Source organism: Neolamprologus multifasciatus, chromosome 7, assembly GCF_963576455.1.
Source record: "Neolamprologus multifasciatus chromosome 7, fNeoMul1.2, whole genome shotgun sequence".
Classification (NCBI taxonomy): domain Eukaryota; kingdom Metazoa; phylum Chordata; class Actinopteri; order Cichliformes; family Cichlidae; genus Neolamprologus; species Neolamprologus multifasciatus.
Genome location: NC_140445.1, coordinates 25,349,955 through 25,373,364, shown reverse-complemented (window position 1 = coordinate 25,373,364; position 23,410 = coordinate 25,349,955). Strand labels below are relative to the sequence as shown.

The 23,410-nt window shown below is 40.2% G+C and overlaps 2 protein-coding genes across 3 annotated transcripts in view; both read right to left on the bottom strand.

Moving 5' to 3' along the window:
- Positions 1–4,233, bottom strand: part of LOC146514383 (cytosolic purine 5'-nucleotidase-like) — a 60,117-nt gene extending 55,884 nt beyond the window's left edge. The window contains exons 1-4 of one of the 2 annotated variants that reach the window (XR_014875364.1): positions 4,055–4,233; positions 2,919–2,992; positions 866–983; positions 656–751 (exon numbers count right to left, since the gene is read on the bottom strand). Coding sequence is in view for 1 of the 2 variants with exons in the window: in XM_085168541.1 (XP_085024667.1) it covers positions 656–751; positions 866–983; positions 2,919–2,992; positions 4,055–4,113 (347 nt within the window). In the remaining variant the exon portion in view is untranslated. The remainder of the gene's footprint in view (positions 1–655; positions 752–865; positions 984–2,918; positions 2,993–4,054) is intronic. The other variant, XM_085168541.1, reaches the window with a different exon arrangement.
- A 291-nt stretch (positions 4,234–4,524) lies between these two features.
- Positions 4,525–15,843, bottom strand: slc2a11l (solute carrier family 2 member 11, like). The gene is made up of 10 exons (XM_085168548.1): positions 15,733–15,843; positions 15,477–15,637; positions 14,981–15,349; positions 9,893–10,041; positions 9,611–9,798; positions 9,269–9,379; positions 8,559–8,660; positions 6,764–6,839; positions 6,520–6,647; positions 4,525–6,416 (listed from the first exon to the last, which is right to left on the bottom strand). The coding sequence occupies exons 1-10, from the start codon at positions 15,757–15,759 to the stop codon at positions 6,210–6,212; spliced, it is 1,518 nt and encodes a 505-aa protein (XP_085024674.1). The 5' UTR covers positions 15,760–15,843; the 3' UTR covers positions 4,525–6,209.
- Positions 15,844–23,410: the final 7,567 nt, after the last annotated feature.

Here is a 23,410-nt window from a genome sequence, read left to right as displayed (position 1 = left end):
GTCTGTTGGATATCAATGCAAACCGGTGTTTGTTCAGTGAGGTAATATCTCATTTTCATATTTAAAAGGAAACCTGATGTTGCTTTCTTTATAACAACAAAAAAAAGGTGGGACTTAATTACACAAGTGCGATACCTGATGTTGATAACTGTTTGTTGACATTGTGTCAAGATCTAACAATTTTATGCTGACTTGATTTTTTAAAAACAAGTTTATGGAATTACAGCCATGTTCATACACATTCCCCCATTTTCAGAGGTTCAACAGTAATTGAACAAACCAAAATTACTTTATATATAAGAATTGCTTATAATACTTCAATAAAAATCCTTTGCAGTCAGTAACTGTCTGAAGTCTAAAAGTCTAGAAGAATTGATGTCACCAAGTGCTACATTTCTTCCCTGAAGTATATTTGGGATTTTCAGTCTGATGATGGCCTTCTTCACTTGCACTGACAGCTCTTTGTACCTCCTGTTGAGAGTTTCATGTATGCTGTGTTGAATCCAACTGGCCCAGCTGCTTGGGTTTTAGTCTTTATGTTTCTGTCTCTTTCTTTCTCCCTGTCCTCACCTCGATGATCTCTATCATTCCAAACAGTACAAAATAGATTATGCAATCTTTTTTTTTTACTGTATTCACTTGTTTCTGACTTTACCCTTTGAGGAACTGAAAGCCATGACTGCAGACTAATATATTTCCATTTGAATCCACCTTCAGGAGGTTCCCATATGTAGTGTCAACCACTAAACCACTGAGGGGGAGAAAAGGGGAGAAGGTTAATCAATAATAAACAAGAACAAAAAAAAAGAAGAATTGATTGGCTACTTCATTGTGGCGTAAATCGTTAGAGAGACTTGGAACTAACCGAGTGGGGAAGCTGGGGTTGTACTTGTAGCGCAGAATCTCATGAGGGTATCCAATGGACACCATCCTGTCTCGTATCTGCTCAAAGCCCAAGCTCTCGTAGTCGGGAGACTTATACGCTGCAAGCAGAAATGCACACAGCGAAAGCATGAATACACAATCATCCACTGTTGTGCAGCTTGTTTGAAAGGAAAGTCAGAAACTATAATGAAGAATTCAGCACAGAGAGTTCAAAGTTATGAATGAAGACAACATGTAGCATCTTCAGGGTGATTTAATATTTTATACACATGCTGTAAAAAATATGATAAGCAAAATATAGTTTAAAAATGAACAAATATAGATTAAGTACCTTATACTTCATTCTGCTCAGGGAAGGGTTTTATCCTTTGTCAAGTAATAATGACTTTATTGGTTTATGCCGTAAAACAGCTAGTAACAACTTTGTAAGTTTTTTTTCCTGACATTTTTTTTATTGCTATCAGGTAAAAATATACCAAAATAGTTTGGAGAAATTTAAAATGCATCCCAAACAAGAGCTCGGGTCTCGGAAGTTTAACATAGCAAGAAATACCACCTATCTTGAAGATTTAAAAAAAAAACACTTCATAAAACTTGGCGGGGACTAATTTTCTAATAAATAAACTAAAAATGTCACTATTACCTGAATATTTCTTAGGTCAAAATTGTTTTATATAGTCACTCACTTAGATCTTGAGTGTGCTGGAACAGTGGAACTCCCCCTTCTATCAGTGTAAAGACGTTTAAAGACACGACCTCTGAGATATGAGGACACTTCAGTTTTTCTACATAACATAGAAAGACATGAAATCTAAGAAATAAATGTGTAAAATTACAGAAAGTGTTCTGGTAGTTCAGTGCCTAGAAAAAATTAAAATGTTTTAACTACAGTGGAACTAATAATTATTTATTTTGTGTGTCTGTGTGTAAAAAATGAAAAGAAATATTGAAAGTGGATAAACAGGACAGTTTCTGACAGTTAATTGTTTATCTGTTACTTTGGTGTTGTATGAATGGTCATCGAGACGTCTTTATCAGCAGGAAAAACTCTAAAATTTATGAAACAACATTTAAAACAACAACATTTATGCCCACTTGGAATATTTTCCAAACTTGTCCAGTGGGCTGCTAGAGTTTTTGCAAGGCAGATTTTGTTCTAGAGAGTTTAGAGTACTTGTAAGCAGTACTTCAATTATTTTTTCTTAGACATATTCCTCACTTGCTGTTGTATTTATTCTTGTGCCCGAAAAACATCTCATACTTACAGAAATGTTAGTTTTACATTTCCAGCATTTGAACATGGACAATGAGACGGGATAATCGGGCGATCGTGGCTCAAGAGTTGGGAGTTCGCCTTGTAATCGGAAGGTTGCCGGTTCGAGCCCCGGCTTGGACAGTCTCGGGCGTTGTGTCCTTGGGCAAGGCACTTCACCCGTTGCCTACTGGTGGTGGTCAGAGGGCCCGGTGGCGCCAGTGTCCGGCAGCCTCGCCTCTGTCAGTGCGCCCCAGGGTGGCTGTGGCTACAATGTAGCTTGCCATCACCAGTGTGTGAATGGGTGGATGACTGGATATGTAAAGCACTTTGGGGTCCTTAGGGACTAGTAAGGCGCTATATAAATACAGGCCATTTACCATTTAATCAATGGAGGAAGTTCAGTCATGGTATCCTGTTGGTATCTAGACTCTATATATTGTACTATAGATAAATAGGTGGCAATTTTTTAAAAGTGTGCAGTAAACATAAATTAAACAACCAAGTTCAACTAAAGTAAAAATGATGTTATTACACAGTTATACATAAACTGTACTGTTCTTGGCCACAAAAACACAGCGAAAGTGTATCAAATGTAAACCTTGTATAGCTGGCATAATCACAACACTGCAAAATTAAGGATTTGTAGGTAAATAATAATCCCATGACTCTCTGTGCTAGACACAGTCATGTTCCTCAGAAAGCAAGGAGAAGTACAGATAACTAAATATCAAATAGAAGAAATAAAGACGATTAAACTTTTTTTTTTGCTTTTACTTACTTGCTAGCGTGTAGTCCATGTCGAAGCCATAGCATTTAATATTTTCCAGCGTCAGGCTTCTGTTGACAAACACCCTGTGATCAAACAGAAACACAGCTGAAGGCAGGCAGTCATAGAAATTCATTTTTTATGCACTAGGGTCAATTTGATGTTTTCATTTATCGGAATGGGTTTCCTAAAGTTCAGTTTGCATCTTGGCTTTTTGACATCAGGTCTGCCCTGAGATGTGGATTAAATGAATCTTCAAGGGGCAGAAGTCATTTAGTGTGTGAGGCTATGATTTAATTTCTCTTTTCCACCAAATAAATCCAGAGACTTCCATACTTAGTTTGAACCTATCCTACCCTTGAAGTCCCTCAAGTCGGGGTGGTGCTGGGTGGAGGCTAAAGATGTTATCAAAACCAATGTCATCACAGATGTTTGAAATGACTGCCAAATACTTAACATGGTGTATTTTGAACAACATATTAAAAATAATCATGATGTATTTTTAGTACTGTCATTTATTTTCTACATCACTTGCCCCCAGATGCTACCTTTTAACCACACAGAGCAGGGAGGCCTGTCTGCAGCACCAGCATGGCCCAGTCTCAACCTTTCCTGACAGTTCATACATATAGAGTTGCTGTAAATAATTAATCTGCAAGCTCTTGTTCTGTGAATGTGTTTCTCCTGAGTTCCACACAGAAAATAAAAGCTGTCAGCGAGGGAGTGTTTCTGATGCAGGAGCACTTACTGACAGGAAGCAGCTGAATAAGCTGATGATTCAAATAGTCATACGGGTTAGAGTGCAAACTTTCAGAATACAGAAATAGGTCAGAATGTCAGAAAGCACTGGAAGTTGTGGAAATATACCAGTGGATTTTTTAAATTTATTTTTTCATGTCATTGTCTAACTTATTATATGAGCAACAGTATTCTTATGATGTATAAATACGTAATTAACTTGTGATCAGCAAAAATGCAAAGAAAGAGCTGAAACTGACGACTTTTCTTTTCTTTTTGTGTTCTTTTTTTAAAAATATATTGTAAAACCTTAGAAATTCTGATCGTGTAAATTCATCTTTAGGTTAAAAAGTGTTTCAATTAGCAGCAGTTTACATATTAGTGTGCAATATTACCCCAGTTGAACTTACTTTTGTTCAAGGCGCTTCTTCTTCTCCTCGGTGGAGATGCTTGTGTCCATTGCCTCCATGGTCCACACCTGCTGATGTGCAGCTCCTCTTTTCAAAGAGGTATTTAAATTCTCAAATGTACACAAAACTTTGTAGGCGTGCCGCTGAGCGTCTTCTCTGTTTTTGTGCACATGTTGAAACCCCTCTTTTTGACTAAGTGCTCATTAATGACGTAAACGGCCGTGGGACACGCGTACGCAGCCTGCCGCCCCCCTGCATTGACACCCATGGTGCTGCGGAGCTTTCAGCTTGGAGTGGGTAGATTGTGTTATCAGAGGCACACACATGTGCACGGGCTACATGTGTGCGTAACTAATGGGAGTTTCCTGATGGCTGTCAGTCCCGCTGCGACTCGAGCAGCTCAAGTACACGCTGCATGTATCAAAGCAAAACATTTCTGATATTTGATTTATGAATCATTTGGTTTGCGTTTCATGTGCAGAAGCGTTATCAGCAGCACGCGCTCAAAGTAACAGCAACAATTTGGAGACATACTGTCCAGTTTCACCCAGAAACACATCCTCATCCTCACATTTATGCACAAAGCAGACTTAAGGGTCACCAGGAAGAGAAAAACTGTATACAAGCATCCATACATTGGAAATCATTTTAATTTCGCTTTCAGTCTCCCTCTCTTCGTTTTTACACTGTTAACTTCATATGTATAGTGTCACACAAGTGGATTTACGTAACTGAATGTTGTCATTTTGTTTATGCATTGTGAATGTAAAAGCCCAACAAGGGAAAAGTGTTGGAAATAGGCAACAGCTATATACTATGTGCCGCACATCAGTTTCATGCTCCATATTATATATGTTTAACATATATGTTAAACTGCATTGCCCCTTTAAAAAAAATAAGAAAATGCGTTTTCAAGTATGCTTTTAAATCTCTTCACCTTTTAGTAACTTACATCAAATTTGAGCTTCGCAGTTTTTTGTTTGTTTGTTTTGTAGCAACTATTATTTGTAAAACTCATGTTTTGTACATTTGTGGTTTGTGTACTGCGGTTGTTTCACTATGTGCTGTACTGTAAGTCCCTTTGGGCTGGGACCTATCTGCATGACACACCACCATGACATAACCAACCCTCTTTTTCTATATATAGTGTCACACAGGTGGAAAAACGTCATCAGTATTTAAACGGCACTCCAGTGATACAACTGGTCAGGGTGGAAAAAGACTGTGGAGCAGTTTCAGCTATAGAAATGCATCATGTTTCAGAAGAGTTAAATATTATTGTGTAATTTATGGTTGATTTACCACATTTGAGGAGAAATTAAAAATCATAGCTTATAGCAAAAAGCACAATAGCAAACACAACAATATTTTAAGGTCTGATATTAAAGTTTTAGAGTAAAGTAAGAAAACGCAAATAGAAAAAATGCTGCTACAAATCACTTTAAAATCATTTTTTTAATAATCAAACAAGAGTGAAAGATCTATAACGTGTCAGTAATGTCAAACTCACAATATGGGTCATGGGCCATATGCAGCCCACTTTGATCATAAGTGGGCTGGACCAGTAAAACTCTCCTTTCTGTCTGTGTAAAGACATTTAACTACACACTGAATCCCTAAGAGGTCTTAACATAAGAAAAAGAAGTGCAGTTACAACAGCAGCTCAGTTTTTCTACGCCATATACTATACTGTTGTGGTAAATGAAAGAAAGTTCGGGCATAAACTGTAAGAAAATGTGTAACAGAAATGTTAAAAATTACAAAAAAAGTTCAGGTAGTTGGTCATTTGAAAACAGAAATAAATTATTCATTGACAGAAAATGTCCTATTTTATATTTTTTGTTTGTTTGTTTTTTATCTTACTTTGTACCCATTGTAAAGAAAGAAAAAGAAAAAAAGAAAAAACTTTTTTATAGTAGATAAAATGACTTTTCTTGTTTTTTGTATTACACAGTTATTTTGGTGCAGTATGAATGTCCTTCATCAGTAAAAAAAAAAAAAACCCCAAAAAAAACACCTCTGTGCTATGTCCTTGATGACCAGTTTAATCCTAAATATTTATTAACGTCATTCATATCCTGTCCGTCTGACATGCAGTGACTAATTCAAACTGCACATTTAACAGCATATTTTCATTTTTTTTAAATAAATCTAATCACAGTTTGGTTTCGTATGATATGATTCTATTGGCGTACTTCTCAGTGACGTCTTCTCTTTTGGGTTTGCAATGCATCTTATCAAATTCTGCAGCGATCTCCAGCGGTGTCTTATTTTTGATCTCGGGGACATTGAACTTCAGATAAAGGCCACAGATGAAGCAAAAAAACAGAAAAATGAGAAAGCAAAAGCAATCCAGTTTCTCCTGGAAATAAAGCATTTGGAGGCAATTTGTCAGTCCTTGTGCTTGACACATTTCAAATGATCTTAAAAATATGCCACATTTTACATACTTTTAACATACTTACCACTAGGATGGGGAAGACCATCCCAACCACAAACAGGGCTAACCAGTTGAGGCTGCAAGAGATTGTGTACGCAGCCGACCTGAAAGGCTGAGCAAAGAGTTCCCCTGGAAGACTAGGTGTAACTCCAACTTTGGGGAAAATGTACATGCTACAATAAGATCTCCTCATTGTTTGGTCAAAAAGAAAAACTTCTTGGTGTTAATTTTACAGTCTTTAGAAATATTAGCTTGAGAGATAAACGTACCTGGACCAATGGCAAAAAAGACTATACAGAGGAAAATGAAGGCCATGCTGCAGTACGGCATCCAGGAGACCCGACTCTGAGGAAAACGAAAGGGTTTAAGTTTGTTTATTTATTCAAATATGCAGATGCATACACTATCTGTCAAAGGTTTCAGAACACCCCAATTTTTCCAGTCATTTATCGCAATTCAAGTCATTCAAGTCCAGTGAATAGTTTGAAATGGTACAATGGTAAGTGGTCAACTGCCAGATGTTTTTTTTTTTTTTTTTTAAGGTAAGGTTACCCAAAACTAAAAAATAATATACATTTCAAAATTATTTAAAAAAGGTATTTTTCGGGGAACACAAAATGGGTTAACAATTTAAAGCTGTCCTTCAGCAATGGAGGTTGATCAACCCTTGAAAGCTGGTGCTACTAATTGCTACAGGTGTTCCAACTTTTCTGGATTACTTACTGCCCCCTCTGTCTGCATAAAAGCAGTGCTGGAACACACTGTGCTACCATGCCCTCGTGAGCATCAGTTGAACAGTATTGTACTACAGAAAGTGTGTGGCTACAAAAATGGCGAGAAAAATGGAAGAGAGACAGACCATCATAGCACCTAAAAATGTAGGTCTTTCCTACAGAGAAATTGTAAAGAAAGTAAAGGTGTCAGTGAGTACAGTTTCCTTCAACATCAAAAGGCACTCAGAAACTCAGACAGGAAGAGCTCTGGCAGACCCAAAGCCACAACTGAATCAGAGGACAAGTTTCTGAGAGTTAACAGTTTGCGTGATAGGCGGCTCACAGGACAACAGTTTCAAGCACAGCTTAATAGAGGTCGTAATAAGCAAGTCCCAGTTTCAACTGTGAAGAGAAGACTTTGAGCAGGTTTAACAGGACAAGTAGCAATAAGAAAGCCATTGCTAAGAATAATCAGAATAAGATTTTAAAAAAAAAGGCTTGCCTGGGCCATGAAACACTGCCATTGCACTACTGAAGACTCGAAGAAGGTATTATGGACTAATCAAAATTTGAAATCTTCCCATCATAACTACCCTTTCGAGTAGGCGAAAGGATGGTTTCACAGTGTGTGGTATCAACTGTCAAACGTGAGGAAGGAAATTTGATGGTCTGGGGCTGTTTTCCTGGATCCTAGGTCTGCGACTTGTACAGAGTGAGAGGCACCCTGAACCAAAACGGCTACCACAGCTTTCTGCAGCCCCAAGCAACACCCTCGGGTATGCGCCTAGTTGGGGTTTATCCTACAGCAAGATAATGACCCAAAAGATAAGTCCAAGCTTTATCAGAACTACCTCAGGAAAAAAAGAATAAGATAATAAGCTTGAAAACATGGAGTGGTCAGCACAGGCTCCAGAGTGAAACCCCATCAAGCTGGTTTGGGATGAACTGGAAAGAAGAGTGAAGGCAAAGCAATCTACAAGTGTCACACATTTATGGGAACTTCTGCAAAAGATATGGGAAGAACTTCCTGAAGAATATTTGATTTCTATTGCAGAAAAAATGCCACAGGTGTGTTCAGCTGTTATATCTGCCAAAGCTGGCTACTTTGATAAATCAAAACTTTAGAATACATTTTGGTCTATAAATTGATTCCATGCTTTCTCTTTTAACTCAAACAGCTTATTTGTGCTATGCTTTCATTTCAGGGTGTAATGAGACATTAAACAGCGTAATTTTCAATTAAAAAATGGAAAAAATAATGTGAAAACATTATTTGATAAACCTAAAACATTTGACTGGTAATGTATATATAAATATATTTTTAAAAGTGGTTAGTTTTGCAGTGACTTACTTGCAGGTACAAAGTGATGGTGAGGAAAACTAGTGTCACAGACATTCCTGCGTAGCTTCTGAAGAGCAGGACCGTTTTTCCTGTTCTGTTAATAATCATGAACTGCAACATGAGAACAGATTTAGCCTGCTGCTGTAAATGTTTTGCACAGAATTAAAATTAAACAATTAATTAAACAGCCACATGGGGGAGCTACGATTACACATGAAAAAAGCTGCCATAAGGCATTCACATCACTGGTGAGACCTCCAGACGTTTTTTCCCTTAAATGATTTGATACATCAGCAGGAAGTAAATAAAACAAACATTAATGATAGAGTGTTTACAGGATGCTAAACACAAAGTTTCCCTAAAATTGGCTTGTGCTAAGTGACTAACATTTCAACAGAAGTCTGAACAAAGAAATTAGGTAGATAATTATATTCAGTCCATATCAGGTGTACAATGTATAATTGGTTGATTAGCACTTGTAATATATTGGACAATGAGTCATAGGACACAAGTTGCCCTTGTTAGTTTTTGTCCACTCTGGCTCCACCTGCTGAAATGCTAGTCTGTTTGCACAAGTAAACACCTTTGGATCAGTCAGTGCTGCACTACTTTTTGTCCTTTAAAGTTTGTCGTCCTTCAGCTGAGCACCTATATTTTGCTGAACAGCCCGTTTTTATTGGATACAAAACATGATTGGATATCAGTGAAAGAGTACTTACACAGGATACAACGGTAGAAAATTCACAGAGCCCTGTCCCCAAGGCAGCGTATCGTAACTTTTGTTCTGGGATTCCCGCCGCACGAAACACATCAAAAGAATAAAAGTACACCTGTAGAGAAGTTAAACATACACAGATAAGAAACTGTGTAATGTTTCTATTCATTTTACTGAAACTGACCAGTTTTACTGCTGAATATGTCACTGTTATTGTTAGTTATGTATTTATTACATTTTATTATATTTAGACATTACAGGATTTTTTGAAAAAACATAATCTTAAAAAGGAGATTACAGAGACTGGTGAAAGAAAGACTCCTCTCTTTCTAGCATATACACTCACAGCATTGATGCCACAGAGCTGCACTGAGGTGAAAGTTACAGCGATAGTGATCAGCTGCCAGCGGACCGTTTTGTTCTGAATCAGCTCCAACACTGAGTAGCTGCGGACACTCTGCAGGGCAGCTTTCTCCTCCAGCATCTCCTCGATCTCTCTGCTGTAGTCCTTATTGCCCCAAAGCTGCTTTAAAGCTAAGGTGGCATGAAAAAACATGAGATTTAAATGGTAAGTTAACAGTGACTAAGTAAAAAAAAATCCCCTAAGGCTAAAAATGTTTTTGCACACCTTTTTCACAGGCTCGTTGGTCTCCTCTGTCCAACAACAGGTAGCTGGGAGATTCTGGCAGGAAGAACAGGGGGATGAGTTGAAACAACCCAGTGAAACCGATGAAACCAAGCAGCCAGGGCCACAGCTTCTCTGTACCAAGTAACTCACTGCAAGTATAACATCAATAGTCAAGTTATCACAGGTTAATATCTAAAATAGCAACATGCTTCCAAAAACACAGTTATGAAAAGTTTTAAAGGGCCAACGATTTTTGCATATAACTCTTTCATACATGGTAACAAAGTGCAATAAATTGCACTTAAATAAATTGGAAATAATACGAACCATAAAGGACTGTTATTCAGAAATACAGTTAAATACTATAAAAACCTTAAAGTAGTGATGTTGTGTAGAATGCAAATAAAAGCTGAATGCAAATGATTTTCAAATTTCAGATTTTGTTCAAAATAGAAAAGATATGTTGTTTAAAACTTCATGTAAAATTTTAACAAGACAGCTCAAAAAAGCTGGGAATGTGCAATGAAAGGCTGGAAAATTAAGTTTTACTAAGGATTTGAAGGAACATTTTGCATCTAATTAGGCTAACGGTAACAGGTCAAAAGAACATCTTACAGAGAAATGGGCAGATGAAATTTACCAGTCCACAAAAAAATGTCTACAAATATGTGAATATGTCCCACATTGTAGGGCAGCACGGTGGCACGGTGGTTAGCACTGTTGCCGCACAGCACTGTTGCCGCACGGTCCTGAGTTCAATTCCAACATCAGGCCGGGGTCTTTCTGTGTGGAGTTTGCATGTACTCCCCGTGTTTGCGTGGGTTCCCTCTGGGTACTCCGGCTTCCTCCCATGTCCAAAAACATGCAGCTTGTGGGGATAGGTTAAAAAAATCCAAATTGTCACTAGGTGTGAATGTGAGTGCGAATGGTTGTCTGTCCCTGTGTGTTGGCCCTGCGCCAGACTGGCGACCTGTCCAGGGTGTACCCCGCCTCTCGCTCTATGAGAGCTGGGATAGGCTCCAGCGCCCCCCGCGACCCCGAAAAGGATAAGCGGAAGCGGATGGATGGATGTCCCACATTGTAATACCATAATGTGGTATTACATGATCTGACCCTTTGCAGTCCTGTTGCATTGGCTGCAGTGACTCAGTCAAAATTAAGACCTGATTGAAATGCTGTGGTAAGCTCTTAAGAAAGCTAAATGAATGCTCAAAGCAGTGCTGTGAAGAAGAGTGAGCCAAATTTCCTCCACAATGAGAGAATGATGAAATTATACAGAAAATGATTACTTCTGGTTATTTCTGCTGAAGGTGTTAGAATCACGAGATGTACTTAGTTTTTCACAGGACTGTGAGATACTTTCAATTCAATTTTCAATTAATTTCAATTCAATTCAATTCAATTCAATTATTTATTTATATAGCGCCAAATCACAACAAAAGTCGCCTCAAGGCGCTTCATAGATACAGAGAAAAATCCAACAATCATATGACCCCCTATGAGCAAGCACTTTGGCAACAGTGGGAAGGAAAAACTCCCTTTTAACAGGAAGAAACCTCCGGCAGAACCAGGCTCAGGGAGGGGCGGCCATCTGCTGCGACCGGTTGGGGTGAGAGAAGGAAGACAGGATAAAAGACATGCTGTGGAAGAGAGACAGAGGTTAATAACAGATATGATTCAATGCAGAGAAGTCTATTAATACATAGTGAGTGAGAAAGGTGACTGGAAAGGAAAAACTCAATGCATCATGGGAATCCCCCGGCAGCCTACGTCTATTGCAGCATAACTAAGGGAGGATTCAGGGTCACCTGGTCCAGCCCTAACTAACCCTATGCTTTAGCAAAAAGGAAAGTTTTAAGCCTAATCTTAAAAGTAGAGATAGTGTCTGTCTCCCGAATCCAAACTGGAAGCTGGTTCCACAGAAGAGGGGCCTGAAAACTGAAGGCTCTCCCTCCCATTCTACTTTTAAATACTCTAGGAACAACAAGTAGGCCTGCAGAGCGAGAGCGAAGTGCTCTAATAGGGTGATATGGTACTACAAGGTCATTAAGATAAGATGGGGCCTGATTATTTAAGACCTTGTATGTGAGGAGCAGGATTTTGAATTCAATTCTGGATTTAACAGGAAGCCAATGAAGGGAAGCCAAAACAGGAGAAATATGCTCTCTCTTTCTAGTCCCTGTCAGTACTCTTGCTGCAGCATTTTGGATTAGCTGAAGGCTTTTCAGTGAGTTTTTTGGACATCCTGATAATAATGAATTGCAGTAGTCCAGCCTGGAAGTAATAAATGCATGAACTAGTTTTTCAGCGTCACTCTGAGACAGGATATTTCTAATTTTAGAGATGTTGCGCAAATGGAAAAACGCAGTCTTACATATTTGTTTAATATGTGCGTTGAAGGACATATCCTGGTCAAAAATGACTCCAAGGTTCCTCACAGTGTTACTGGAGGCCAAGGTAATGCCATCCAGAGTAAGAATCTGGTTAGATACCATATATAACCTCAGTTTTATCTGAATTAAGAAGCAGAAAGTTAGCGGCCATCCAGGTCTTTATGTCTTTAAGACATTCCTGCAGTTTAACTAATTGGTGTGTGTTATCTGGCTTCATGGACAGATAGAGCTGGGTGTCATCTGCATAGCAGTGAAAATGTATGCTATGTCTTCTAATGATGCTGCCTAAGGGAAGCATGTATAATGTAAACAGAATTGGTCCTAGCACTGAACCCTGTGGAACTCCATAATTAACCTCAGTGTGTGAAGAGGACTCTCCATTTACATGCACAAATTGGAGTCTATTAGATAGATATGATAGAAACCACTGCAGTGCAGTACCTGTAATACCTACAGCATGTTCGAATCGCTCTAATAGGATATTATGGTCAACAGTATCGAATGCTGCACTAAGGTCTAGCAGGACAAGCACAGAGATGAGTCCACTGTCAGAGGCCATAAGAAGATCATTTGTAACCTTCACTAAAGCTGTTTCTGTGCTGTGATGAACTCTGAAACCTGACTGAAACTCTTCAAATAAACCATTCCTCTGCAGATGATCTGTTAGCTGTTTGACAACTACTCTTTCAAGGATTTTTGATATGAAAGGAAGGTTGGAGATCTGCCTATAATTAGCTAAGACTGCTGGGTCTAGAGATGGCTTTTTGAGTAAAGGTTTAACTGCAGCCACCTTGAAGGCCTGTGGTACATAGCCGATTATTAGAGATAGGTTGATCATATTTAAGATCGAAGAATTAATCAATGGCAGGACTTCTTTGAGCAGTTTTGTAGGAATGGGGTCTAAAAGACACGTTGATGGATTGGAGGAAGTAATTATTGAAGTTAACTCAGAAAGATCAATTGGAGAAAAAGAGTCTAACTTAACATCAATGGTACTAAGAGTAGCTGTAGATAATATTACATCTGTGGGATGATTATTGGTAATTTTTTCTCTAATGATAAAAATTTTATTTGTGAAGAAGTTCATGAAGTCATTACTAGTTAACAATGGTTGGCTCAACAGTACTCTGACTTCTTGTCAGCCTGGCTACAGTGCTGAAGAAAAACCTGGGGTTGTTCTTATTTTCTTCAATCAGTGACGAATAGTAAGATGTTCTGGCTTTGCGGAGGGCTTTCTTATAAAGCAACAAACTATTTCTCCAGGCTAAATGATGATCCTCTAAATTTGTGACACGCCATTTCCTCTCCAGATTACGAGTCATCTGCTTTAGGGTACGTGTTTGAGAATTATACCACGGAGTCAGGTACTTCTGATTAGAGACCTTAGTTTTCACTGGAGCTACAGTATCCAGAGTCGTACGTAGTGAGGAGGTGAAATTATTAACAAGATAATCGACCTCTGTTGGGGTAGCGTTCAGATAGCTGCTCTGCTCTGTGTTGGTACAGGGCATTGACGATGATAACAGTGGCTGGATTATATTCTTAAACTTAGTTACAGCGCTTTCAGAAAGACATCTACTTTGATAAAGTCTACTCCCCACTGCTGTGTAATCAATTATTGTAAATGTTATCAGGAAATGATCAGACAGGAGAGGGTTTTCAGGAAACACTGTTAAATGTTCAGTTTCTATGCCATATGTTAAAACAAGATCTAGAGTGTGATTAAAGTGGTGGGTGGGTTCTTTTACATTTTGAGAGAAACCAATTGAGTCTAATAACAGATTAAATGCCATGTTGAGGCTGTCATTTTTAGCATCTACATGGATGTTAAAATCACCCACAATAATTATTTTATCTGAGCTCAGAACTAAATTAGATATAAAGTCTGAGAAATCAGACAGAAACTCTGTGTAAGGCCCAGGTGGACGATAGATGATAACAAGTAAGACTGGTTTCTGAGTTTCACAGCTGGGGTGGACAATGTTAAGCATCAAGCTTTCAAATGAATTAAAAGTCTGTCTTGGTCTTTCATTAATTAATAGACTGGTGTGAAAAATTGCTGCCACACCGCCCCCTCGGCCTGTGCTTCGAGATTTCTGGTAGTTAGAATGACTCAGGGGTGTTGATTCATTTAAGCTAACATAATCATCCTGCTGCAACCAGGTTTCTGTAAGGCAGAGTAAATCAATTTGTTGATCAATTATTAAGTCATGTACTAACAGAGACTTGGAGGAGAAAGACCTAATATTTAATAATCCACATTTCACTGTTTTACTCTTTGGTTCAGATGTGGATACTGTATTGTTCTTTCTTTGTGATTTTTTATGTTTAAGTTGTTTGTTGCTGGTTTTTAGTTTGTTTTTTGTCTTTTTGGAAGCAGACACAGTCTCTATGGACATTGGTTTTTGGGGGGGTAGCAGGAGGAGAGGAGCTGCAGAGAGGCGTGTAACACTGCAACTCTGCTTCCTGGTCCCAACTCTGGATAGTCATATTTTGGGGGGTTTAATAAATTTGTCGATATTTCTAGAAATGAGAGCTGCTCCATCCAAAGTGGGATGGATGCCGTCTCTCCTAACAAGACCAGGTTTCCTGCAGAAGGTTTGCCAATTATCTATGAAGCCCACATCGTTTCTGGGACACCACTCAGACAGACAGCAATTTCGTTGCTTTCGTTTTCACATGTAGGCTACCTCACCTGATCCCCAGCAGTTGACCAGAGAACTTCCCCAAAGACAAGAAGGAACCAACGGACACGCCAACAATCCCTTTCAGCTTCCGAGGAGTGATTTCCACGACGTACATTGGATAAACTGAAAGACTGGCTCCTAAAGTAACAGGAAAAATCAACAACACCCACATACACAATCTGACCAGATTCAATGAGGTGACAGTTTGGACAGCCGGGAAACTAGCTCCAGTGAGTTTACTCAAAAGGTTACCTGAATTAATGCCAAAGAAAAATCGTCCTGCCATGATCATCTCAAAGGACATGGCTGTTTTACTCAAGAGCATCAACACGCTGCCAAGTATAGCCACAAAGGTGTTTAACAAAAGGCATCGCTTTCTATGGGACAGGAAAACAGAGACTTAGAGCCTGAGGCCAACGCAGAACATCTATTTATGCATGTGTTTGACAGTGCCATGTTAATAGCTAAACAGAATATGGAATTTTTATGCTCATGTACACCAACCTGCCGAATTTTGACGCCAGTGAACCAGCTGCTAGTGACCCCAGTAAACCCCCAACACAGAAAATGGACACTGTGAAGGACCAGATGAGCGAGAGCTGCCATGGCTCCAAGGAGAGACCGTATCTTTGCACGCATGTTTGCTTCACCAGCTCCTTTATAAACTACAACAAGGTGAACAGGTATAGACTTGTCTATGCATGCTGAAAATACAGCTTAAGGTTGTTTGTATTTTAATTTAGTACAGTATCTCACTTACAACAGAGGGGGAGGTCATCACAGACATGCTGTATCCATAATGAAATGTCCCACCGATACCACACACAAAAATGGCAGCAAATACAACAGGATAAGCTACCTGTAAAAATGTTTAAAAAAAATTAAGCAAATGTTTTTATGGAAAATGTAGGTACATTTTGTTTAACGTCAATCATGCTAAATAATCAAATTTTAATTTTTCAATACCACATTTCCCTAAACTTACATCTGCCAGTCTGTATGTTCAATTATTATTATGGATTGTGTCAATTCTCCATATACAGCAGTCATTTAAATATAAAAAAAATTGTTTTGCTTTCATTTATATGCTTGAGCTAGCACTTCACAAGTCAACAAACATAATGTAGACATAAAAATAGTTTTAACTGTTACCTACCAGGAGTCCTAAGTGCTGCATCATTGTTGTAGGTCTGTTGCTTTCGGGTGAGAAATCTTTTCAGATCATTCACATGGATGCAGCACGCATTTAACTGAGCGCTGAAATGATTAACTTTTTTATGTGTCTGATGTGGAATAAGTCATGTGGGCATGACTTTTGTTTGCTTAAGGATTCTGCCCAGTGATCATGAAAGACCCTTAACCCTCTCCAGGCAGACGTTGCAGATTTGCAACAGTTAAGAACTAACAACTTGATTACCCCACATACATATTTTATGAGTTTCTTTTACTCAGAAGTACCACTGCAGGACTTGGTTGTGCATTAACAACAAAAAACTTAATTTGGGCCTTAAAAGGGTTAACAGGCTGCTCTAAAGAAAAGTTATTTATTGTCCTGCAATCTGTTTAAAAGTTTGAAAAAGTTACACAGAGAGAGACAAAGACGTGATTATGAAGTTAAGCCAAAACCTTTAACCTCTTTTTATTTGTCTCAAAGCTTAGTGGAGAATTGCATCACAAAACACAATAGGAAAATCATCTCATGGAAGGGACACAAATGTCACAGAGGACAGAGCCATAAGTCTCAAAAGAAAGGTTACATTTTGGAAAATGTATCCAGACAGTGAAAACCTCAGTGTCAGTTGTCAGTAAACATTAAGCTACAACCAACATCAAAACTTCCTTAATGTTTGCACATACCTCATTCAATATTCAATATACAAACAGTGAACAGGAGAAACTGGATGTTGCTGGAAGATTCTTCTTCAGCAAAGAAAGAAACACATTGGTCTTGCACTTTTGTACATATAAAAAAAAGTATTGTGTGGGAGTTTCTTTTTATTCTAAATCCTTTGTTAATTGTGTATAGTAATCCGTCTTTGAAAGGCACCTGGAGATGTCTATTTATTCAAAGTGTTGTCTTCTTAGGTTTGATACCCAAATTAAGCTGTTTCAGTTGTTTCCACTAGAAGAACAAGAGTGGCCCAACACACCTATTACTACAAAACTCTGGTTCCAAAGTCAGAATCACAAACTGCTAACTGAGACCAGCCTATACCAAGCAAACATGGCTGGAGCCCCAGATGGGTCCCAAGCCCATACTATGTGCCCCATGGTACACTATCACCGTGACCTGGTGTGGCTTTGTAGTATGTTTGCTGAGTACTACAAAGACACTTCAACATTATGATGCTTTCTTTGTGCTAGCTATCCTCAGAAAACATAAAGACCCCGTCAGCAATAATAGGGGTGACATCAGCGTTATCGACTTTCTTTGTTAACTCGTGCTCTCTCCTTTAGGCTCTGTTCTGAAAAGTTCTAAACCTTTAAGCTGGGTTTATTTAAACATGCTCTGCCGTCTCCCACTGGGGAGGTTTCTGACCAAGTCTTCTAAGCAATTACATATCACATGATTGCTAACTCAGTTGCACTCGGTCCCCATCAACATCAGAGTCTACTTTCATTCAGTAAAAGGACTAGATGCTACAATACCTGGTAATGCATTGCTTCAAATGGAGAAAGTCTTGAGGGATGGCTGTTATGAGGAAAGGCAACCCACAAACTTTACCAGCGAGACACATCATTGTGTGCCTCAACTTCACAGGGTGTTTTGGTCTTTTATCCCCAGGCTAATCCACCATTTTTTTACCTTCCTTGGTTAGGTTTAGGGATTAGAGATCTGATCTACATTATCATATTAAAATTTGGGACACATCGTCCGTAGTGGACCTTGGATTCATCAGGTGTTTTGGCCATTATCACTAGACACCCTCATCCAAGGAGGCCCTGCCAGGGTTGATCAAGCCCCAGAGTGTGTCAGTGTGTCAATTTAAAATAAACTTTTCTTCTATCAATTCACCACAACTGAGAAATAATACTTACCTCTCTAATATTTATGGAGCCTCACTTCTTCAAAGGGATAGAAAAGGTGATAGAGAGAAGTAAGACAAAAGAGACAAGATAGGAGAGAGCAGAGAGCGCCTGGCATCTCACACCTCCCCGCCGGATCAGGCTGTGTGCTCTACCTCCCCACTGCCTCCCAGAAAAAGGAAGAAGAGCAGAGGGGAAAAGAGCAGAAAAAAAATTTCTTTTTCTTTTTTTCTCTTTCATTCCTCCTTTAGGTTTCACTTTCATGAACTGCACAGCCCCCAGTAGGCTCTTAGCCAGCTGTATCAGTCAACCAGCTAAATTTCTACTGTTAGGTTTTCTACCCTTTTGACACCCTCTCCTGAGGCAGGCCCACCACGGGTTGATCAATCCTGGGTGTGTGTCTCGCGGTTAGCAGACTGCCTTAGCTAACCAAGTGATGTCAGCCCTCTTTAGCCATAGCCAGTGACTGGTCTTCTCAGCAGTGTTAGCTAATTCTCTTATAGCCTGCTGTCGTGCCTGTACTCTGATCCCAATCTCTCTAAGCAGGTTTGCTGTTGTACTGGCAACAAAGCACCTGCACCCCACTTCCACCGGGCACACTTTGATCTCCCAGCCTCTGTCCTCTGCCTCAGCTGCCAAGTTGGCATAGCGCAGTTTCTTACGCTCAAATGCTTCTTCAATTGCTTCCTCCCATGGTACCATCAGCTCAGTGACGTACACAAATTTTTGGGAGTTAGACCAAAGGACGCGGTCTGGTCGCAGAGTAGTTCTTACGATCTCTGTGGGAAAAATTAGCCTCTGATCCAAGTCCACTTGCATCTGCCAATCCCTGGTGACCTTCAGCGAGGTTGAAGGGCTAGTCCTCGGCTTGTCCCCCTCCCAGACAAATGCTGATGAATACTGACGCTCCTCTTGGTTCATGAAAGGTTGAGCGTTGATGGATTTTATCTTGCTCTCAATTTTCTCAGCTAGACACCTGAGGACCTGATTGTGTCTCCATGTGTATCTGCCCTGAGTAAGGCTAGTCCTACAACCAACCAAGATGTGCTTGAGTGTTGCTGTGACTGTACACAGGGCGCAAGATGGGTCCTTTCCAAACCACAGCTGCAGATTTATTGGGGAAGGTAGCACATCGTATGTCGCTTGGATGATGAAACTTAGCCTATTGGACTCCATTCCCTAGATTTCACTCCATGTGAGTTTCCTCTTTTCAACACTCTCCCAATTCATCCAGTGACCCTGCTTGGCCAGCGCTATGGCTCTGGCATGTCTTACTGTTTCCTCCTTTCGATGCACCTCCTCCACCACCATTTTTTGACGTTCGGTTACAGATTGTTAGGATGCCTGGGTCGTTGACCAAGGGTTTTTTGAGTTTATTATATTATTTATCATTTCTAGTCTTTGGTTTCTTTGAGTTCTGTCTTATGGTTTATATCTCTGTCTTCTCTAGTTGCTCTGACTTCCCTGTCAGCTGTATCCCCTTGTCAAGTTTGCGTCTCTGTGTATCCTTAGTAGCTATATCCCCGTGTCCAGTCAGTGTCTGTCTGCCCTGGTCCCATGTCTCTGTTCCCTCTGTTGCAGTGCCTGCATGTGAGTCTGTGTCTTTAGTTCAGTCTGTGTTATGTTTCCTGTTTTACTTTGAAAGTCCGTGTCTCATGTATATGCGTCTGGTTTTGCTTCCTTTGTCTCGTTAGGCCTGATTTGCCCCAGCTGTGTTTCCCTCCTGTTACCCATTCCCCGATTGCTCCCCCTGTGTATTTAAGCCCTGTGTTTCTCTGTGTCTGTGTCGTGGTCTACCCTCATTTATGCTGTGTGTTCTCTCTGCCTGCTCATGTAAGTTTATTTGGCTTTTCGTTACGTTTGCCAGCAATAAAAGCTGAGTTTTGAAATACACTTTTGCTTCCGAGCGTCTGCACTTTGGGTCCTCCTTACCACCACTCCTGCCTGCACACAGCCCTAACCTGACAACAGATGCCTGTTGCCACAGAGGTGTTACTGCTCCGAGACCAAATCCTCTTCTGCCAAGTTGGACGTGACCCACCACGTCACAATGGCGAAGAGCAGATTTGGCCCGTGGCACAGCTGTGGCTGGGTTCCACTTCCTCCCTGTTGCTAGGGTGGGAGCAGTGCCTCTCACTATTGGGTCCCGGAATTCCGTGAGTGAGATCTCAAGCCTCAATTTAGGGATAGGCAATGACAGTATCCGTTCACTGTAGATTCCAACTATGCTGAGGAATTGCTGGGAAGTCTGAGCCACTTCTTAACGTAGGAGCTCATTAGCCTCTCTAGTTGATTGGCATGACTGAGTGAGACCTCGTACATTGTCAATGGCCACAGTAGTCTGGGTAATAACCCAAACTGGAAGCACCAGAGCTTCAGTTTCCCTGGGAGTGCAGGGTTGTTAATCCGCTTGAGGTCATTAGCCATGTTCTGCCTTAGTAGTTCAAGTTGCCACATCTGCATTATACCACTGTCCCAGGCTCTTGATGGACTTCTCTAAGACTGTTGGAATTGGTTCTCCACTAATATAGAATTGCTCAGCTGTCAGTTTTCCTTTTATGATGGAGATGCTGTGAGATTTACTTGGCTTAAACTCCATTCTTGCCCATTCAATGTTTTCCCGGAGCTTCTGTAGCAATCACCTAGTACATGGTTTTGTTTTTGTAATGATGGTCATGTCATCCATGTAGGCTCTAATGGGAGGAAGACGAAGGCCACTACTGAGTCTCTCACCTCCCGCTACCCACCAAGATGCCCGCATGACCAACTCCATTGTCATGATAAATGCCAGAAGAGAAATCGTGCAGCCTGCCATAACTCCAATTCCCAGGTGCTGCCAGGCTGGGGTGGTGTTCTCAGCTCTCACACAAAACTATAAATCCTGAAAATAGGTCTTGACCAGTCCTGTGATGTGGTTTGGTACACTGAAATAGTTGAAGGCCATCCACAAGATCTCATGCAGAACTGACCAAAAGGCCACATAAAGGTCTCTTCGTTCTTTCTTGGCAGTTTGAATCTGGTGCCAGATGACGGTGGCATGCTACAGACATCCAGAGAAGCCCCGGATGCTGGCCTTCTGCACTGATCTGTCAGCATAGTTATTTCTTTGCAAGAAAGTAGATAGTCTTTGGACCAAGACACTGAAGAAGATCTTTCCCTCTACGTTCAGCAGGCTAAACTGACGAAAGTGGCTGATGGATGAGAAGTTCTTCTCCTTAGGGATCAGAATACCTCCTGCTCTTCGCCAAGCCCTTGGAACCACTCCTTTATGTCATGCTACCTCCATCAGAAGGTGAGAACTGTTTCTTTTATCTGGCAGGGTGTGGCCTGGGATGTTATGAGAGAGAGAAAGATGCCACTGAAAGAAAATCAAACTGCTAAAACAGCAAATACAAGGGTGAAAGTACAAGTTAAAATAGGAAAGCTTGTTAAACCTAAATTTGAAGCAAAGTCAGCAGGTTTTAAGATGCATTTATCAGATTGAACTGGTGATTGTACAAATGTACTTTTTATGTCTCCATTAAATTTTATTTTAATTAAGGTTCATTTAGATAATGCTTCAAAATAACTGCTCAAATAAATGTCCAGAGTGGTTTTGAGTGGGTGCAAAGCAGTGAGACTCTTCTCTTCTATATTCGAAGAACTTCAAACTAAACTGTGTCAACAACTACCAGATATCCATAAGACAAACCCTAATAACCCTGGTGATCCCTAGCCCTTTTATTTAGCACCGCCAGCAGGACAAATGTTCACTTAATGGTAATGATAACAATAATAATATTATTAATATACATTCTGTATATAGACAGCCAAAGCGTCCCCGCACAGAGATGGAGGCAAAGCTCATTCTTGTTTTAAGTGGTCTCTTGTGAGCCGTCCTGTTTAAGAGAAGTGCAAAATGAACAGTGTTGGGAAGGTTACTTTTAAAATGTATTCCATTACAGAATACATGCCCCGAAATGTATTCTGTAACGTATTCCGTTACGTTACTCAATGAGAGTAACGTATTCTGAATACTTTGGATTACTTAATATATTATCATGCTGCTTACAACTAGGTGAATGTACTATTGCTGTGATTTATTACTGTTACAGAAGGTCCGCGGCTCCGAACCGTAGTAAAGGGACCTCTGGCTAATACGGTGGGTTCATGTCGGGCTCGTAGCCGAAAACTAGCTTTACTTTGTTGTCTGGGTCAACTTTGCTAGCGAGAGACAGAGAGAGGCGTTGAAAGGCTGCTCCAACGGAACTTATTGTTTTTGGAGGAAAACACGAACACGGTGTACAGTCGAGTCTTAATAGCTTACTTACAACTGGGCTCGTCAGGCACTCTTCTTGGCTGCAGTGGTTATTATATTTACATGCTTCCAGCTCCCGTTTTTGCTCAATGACAGTTCATACTTTTCCTTTCTTTCCCTCCCTCGCTCACAGACACATAACGTGTATGGCAGTCCATTCTCCCTGCAGCACGGACTACACTGCATATGATGCTACATTCTTTAGAGCTATACCGGTAGCATTCTGCCTATTAGCTTAGCACAACAACAACAAAAAGGCCTCTCTCACCCAGGAAACAGCAGAGAGAGAGAGAGAGCGTTACCCTGTAACCATGGCAACCGTAACGCTGCCGCCTGGAACAACAGAACGTAGCTGTCAAACAAAACCCAAACAGTCCTGACCCGAGACAATATGAAACAGGGAAGTACCGCCGTGTAATCCATTTATTTCAACAAAGTAACTGTATTCTAAATACCACCTTTTTAAACGGTAACTGTAACGGAATACAGTTACTCATATTTTGTATTTTAAATACGTAACGGAGGTACATGTATTCCGTTACTCCCCAACACTGAAAATGAATCAGTGAAGAGCGCCTTAAATGAAGTCAACCCGAGAAGCTGCTCCAAACCGAGGTGTCACTTAGCATTTTCATGAGTGCTGTTATTTTTCCATTGCATTTATCCAAACTGTCTTCACTTTTTATCTAAGCAGTTTCGGTTCTTGCAAACTTTTAACCACGGCAGAGATTTTGTTTATATTGTGTATGGTGTAAGAATGTTTAGTAACACAAATGGGAAAAGCAGCACTGTGGTGCAGTACTTAACACTGTCACCACAGATGAGTTTGCATGTTCCTCCCATGTATCTGCGTGAGTTCTGTCCAGGTCCTCTGGGATCCTCCCACAGTTCAAAGACAAGCAGTTAGTGGGGTTGGGATAATTATTGATCCTAAATTTCCTAGAGGTGTAAATGTGAGGGCAAATGGTTGTCTGTCTCTTTGTGTTGGCTCTGTGATAGTCTGGTGTTTTCTCTTGTCATGTGTCAGTGACATGTTTTGCATCTTCCATCCTTTGCACTGACTTTAGATTTGGAACACAGTGTCAGTTTCTCCATTTATATTCCCAGGAAATAA